At 47.9% G+C, this 4078-nt stretch overlaps 1 protein-coding gene across 1 annotated transcript; it reads right to left on the minus strand.

Moving 5' to 3' along the window:
- Positions 1-332: 332 nt before the first annotated feature.
- On the minus strand, positions 333-3868 carry LOC144704247 (eukaryotic translation initiation factor 4B1-like). The gene is made up of 3 exons (XM_078576596.1): positions 2716-3868; positions 1551-1943; positions 333-751 (listed from the first exon to the last, which is right to left on the minus strand). Exons 1-3 carry the CDS (start codon positions 3765-3767, stop codon positions 727-729), a joined length of 1470 nt encoding a protein of 489 aa, XP_078432722.1. The 5' UTR covers positions 3768-3868; the 3' UTR covers positions 333-726.
- Positions 3869-4078: the final 210 nt, after the last annotated feature.

Below are 4078 nucleotides of genomic sequence, written 5' to 3' on the forward strand. Positions count from 1 at the left end.
ACAACGGAAAAAAGTACAAATACCAAAACAAATTGATATATAAATAAATTAAAAAGAAGATGGAAAAATGGGCCTCTGTATCCAACTTCTGGGACCAGACTACTAGTTTACACTTTCATCCCATAGAACTGGAACTTTTTAAGAGTGACTTGAAATAGAATATTTTCAAAACCCTGTTAAGACATTCATGAACTATTAAACATTTCACTATATAAACAAATAACGCATGGCGATTACCCGTCTTGTATCAAAAAGTTAAAAAAAAAAAAGATCAAACGACCACTAGACGGAAAGAATACTTTTTTTGTAAGGTCACATTACTCAGAAGAACATACAAAATAAAGTATCCTTCCATTAAGACACTCAGAAACAGCAAAGTATTTAGGGTTATACATAAACATACCATCCCAAGAAGGGATATTTGGTCGTAGAGTTCATCTTGAGAGCAGACAAGGACAGCTCTTCGCGTGCCCATCGTGAAATGGGAAAAAGTTTTGAGCTTCACACCAGATCAAGTTGGGCAGGAAAAAAAAAAGTGGCGGAAGGATCTTCAGGCCTGCTTCAGAAGTTCATCATTACTGTACAGTACAGACTTGGGGAGCACCTGCGCAGAAACAAGAGAAAGAACAAGAAAAAGAGACATTTTTTGAAGGGATAGAGTTTGAGCTTGCTGCAAAGCGTCAAAAATGGGTGCCCATCAATATTGAAGCAGCCTTTGCATCAGAATCACCACCTCTCCCTAGACAGCGGCCTGAAACTCGAATTAAATACAATATGCAACGGTGAAAAGCTGTCATTACATTACAGACGGAATTTCGAAGAAAAAAATCCAATAATGTATTTGATTTGATGCGGAAACAACTGGGCATTCGCTTCCTAAATCGACACTGTTACCATTGAGTTAATTTTTTGTTATCCTCGTTTAGTTTAACAGATGGAAGACGAGGATGATGGCAATTGTCCAAGGTAAAATAACAAAGCATCATCTCAGACATGGATGACGGTAAGATTTGGGGATTTTTTTTTTTCAACTATAACAAGGGATGAACACCCAACGAATCAGTGAATGGTCAATGAGAATAACAATGAGAAAATTTCCATCAACCGTCAGCCCTAATTTGGCGTCAACTATAATGATGGATTGTCATCATCCTCATCCTCGTCAATCGTCATCTATCAGTCCGCCACAAATCATCATCCGCGTTCCACATGGATTTCAATGACGACGACAAGATTAAGGGAATGACGACAATTGTTATCAACAATGAAAATTTTAACATCGTCTTCCAACCCTCGTTTGGCATGTGGATGACGATGAAGAAAAATTGCTAGTTGCCTCCACCAATTAGACTATGAATCTCCATTACCGTTGTCATTCATCCAAGCCTAAATAAATATGTAAGAGAGCACCAGCGAAAAGATTTGGGGATAACGACGACGATAACAAATCTTCAGTAATGTACCAAGCAACTTTAGGACCGCTCATTCTTTTAAGAAATGGAAATCAGGAAAAACCAATGGAAACAACTTCAAAGTGTTAAAGGGTGCACCTGTCGCTGATTCTGTTTCCGAGATTATAAGATCTACGATCGTCTCCGGATCTGCTCCATGTGTCTGCACCTCCACCGCGAGATCGCGGCCTCTCAACAAAATCTACGCTTCTGCTGTCCTCTGATATCCCAGACTGGGACGAAGGCCTTCCTGACGCAGAGCCTGGCCTTCTGTCGCCCGTTTTCTGTCCAAATCGAACTTTGTCGTCCAACTCCCGTGCCAATTGCTCCAGCTCATGCTCTAAACTTTCCTTCTTTTGTCGAAGGTTGTCAAGATCTTCGGGCGAGAATCGGTCGTGTTCCCCGGTTTCGTTTGACGCCCCATCCTTGTACAGGAGTTCATTTAACAGCTTGATTTCTTCCTTCATCTTCTTCTCTTCTTCAGTGTCCGGCCTGGAATTTCAGACATGATGAAATATTAAATCCAATTAATCGGAACGTAAAACCGGCAACTCCAAAAAATTAGAACTGTATTTTGGTAAAGTAGAGATAAGGAGAGATCTTGATGTTTGAATATTAAAAGATTCCAGAGACCGACTCGGAAAATCGTGGTATGAAGAGACAGATCATTAAAAGAATACGATGGCTCCAGAAAAAAGGAGTAGACACATAAATAAAAGATAAATGAGTTGCATTTCGAAGGAGCACAAAAAATATGTAAGCAGATATACGTAAATATACCCAAAAAGGATAAAAATATGAGGATCTTCCAATTATTGCAACTATAAAAAGGTTGTGGGAGGGATTTCCTTTCCACACCAACTCAAGAGTCCAGACACGTGAAAGAAGCAAATCAACAAACCAAACACGATTGAATGGCACCCAAAAAAGCCCACAACGTAAATGTCTACATACACTTTAAAATGTGAGCAGAGAGATTGTAGAAACGATATTTTAATAGAACAATATCTTATCTCGAAAAACTCCACAACGTTCTTCTGCAGATCCACAACTACTAAAATAGATATACTAGTCACCACTCTCCAAAAAAAAATTACAACAAAAGTATTAGAAAATTAACGTGATTCTAAGTCCACAAAATAGACTAGATCCAAGAGAAATATATTTATAACGATACCAATTCAAGGAGCTAATGTATGCAGATTGGAGCCCAAAAAAGAAGAAAAACCATCTGAAAAAAAAAGTCAGGGAAAACAAAATTCACCTATGAACTGCCCGGTGCTCGAGCTCGAATTCTATCTTCTTCCAGTCTTTTCCCTGTTCCTGCAAGACGACTTCCCGGGGCTTCGCATCGCCAAAAGGATTAACCTTCTGCCTGGGCTTCGAACCCTGTTCACCGGCCCCCAATTGCCTGACCGGGCTCTGAGTCCTGCTCGACTGCGCGCTCGAAGGCCGGCTGGACTGTGAGCTCGTCGGCCGAGCCACCTTCTTGACCTCAATCTCCGCCTCCATCCTCCTCCAATCCATCCCCTTCTCCGCCAAAACCTGCTCCCTCGGCCGCGCTGCGCCGAACGGGCTCGGCTTCGCCGTCCTCGCCCCCGTCTCCCCGACATCGGCCTTCCGCGGCTCGAGCACGAGCCGAGGCCGCTCCCCATTGGGGGGAATCGAGCTCGTCGGCGGCGGCGGCGGCGGCGGCCCCCGAACCCAACGGTCGGAGGAATCCAAGGCGGCGGAGGGGCGGGCGGGGGGGAGGGGCTTCTTCCCGGCGGCCCAGTTGTCGGTCTCGTCGGCCCGGGACGGCGCCGCCCGCCCCCCGAGGGCTTCGTAGCGGTCTCCACCGGGCTCCCGGGCGAGAGGCTTCTTCATGGACCCCCAATTGTCGACCTCGTCGGCGCGCCGCGGCGCGTCGTCGTCGAAGCCGCCGCCGAAGCCTCGTCGGCCGCCGTCGTCGCGGCGGGCCGACATGCCGCCGCTGCCGCCGCCGCCGAGGCCGTAGGAGCGGAAGCCGCGGCTGGATTCGAGCTCGTCTTGGGAGCGTTCGCGGGGGCCGGTGGGGAGGCGGAGGAGCTCGTCGGGGGTGAGGCCGCGGGAAGTGGCCGAGGAGGAGGAGTAGAAGGCGGAGAGGGACATGGTGGAGGGCTTCTTCTTCTTGGGTTTGGAGGAGGCGGCCTCTTTGAGGCTGGGGAAGCTGTCGGCGACGGCGGGCGGCGCCGCCGCGACGGCGGCGGCGGCGGCGGCGGCTTGTTCCTCGGCCTCGGCGGCCTCGGCGTCGGCGGCCCAGGCGCCGATGCGGCCCCAGGGCTTGGTCGTCGACATGGGAGGGGAGGGGGTTGCAGTGAAGCTCGGCGAGCTATGGCGAGATCTGAGCGGGGGACTAGGGTTCTTCGCGAGAACGACGATGGAAATAGCCCCAATCTTCCCCCTTCCCGCAGGCCTATAGAAGCCCCCCCCCCTCACGCGTAATGACGGATAACGGATGGCGGATGACGGATGACGGTATATTTTTTGATCTATCTCAGGAGGTTTATTTATTTATTTGCTATTGTACGGCTGAAGAGGTATTTTTTCACATAAAGTTGAGCCAGCCCATTTTTTAGAAATTTTTCGCGCGTAAGGTTCAGGACGGA

The sequence above is a fragment of the Wolffia australiana genome, chromosome 6, assembly GCF_029677425.1.
Source record: "Wolffia australiana isolate 7733 chromosome 6, ASM2967742v1".
In the NCBI taxonomy this organism is placed as follows: Eukaryota; Viridiplantae; Streptophyta; class Magnoliopsida; order Alismatales; family Araceae; genus Wolffia; species Wolffia australiana.

Coding starts and splice junctions, on each gene's coding strand:
- LOC144704247 (XM_078576596.1), bottom strand. CDS start 3,767: ATGTCGACGACCAAGCCCTGGGGCCGCATCGGCGCCTGGGCCGCCGAC. Junction 1,944..2,715: donor GAGCACCGGGCAGTTCATAG/GTGAATTTTGTT, acceptor CTGAAATTCCAG/GCCGGACACTGAAGAAGAGA. Junction 752..1,550: donor GGAAACAGAATCAGCGACAG/GTGCACCCTTTA, acceptor TTCGAGTTTCAG/GCCGCTGTCTAGGGAGAGGT.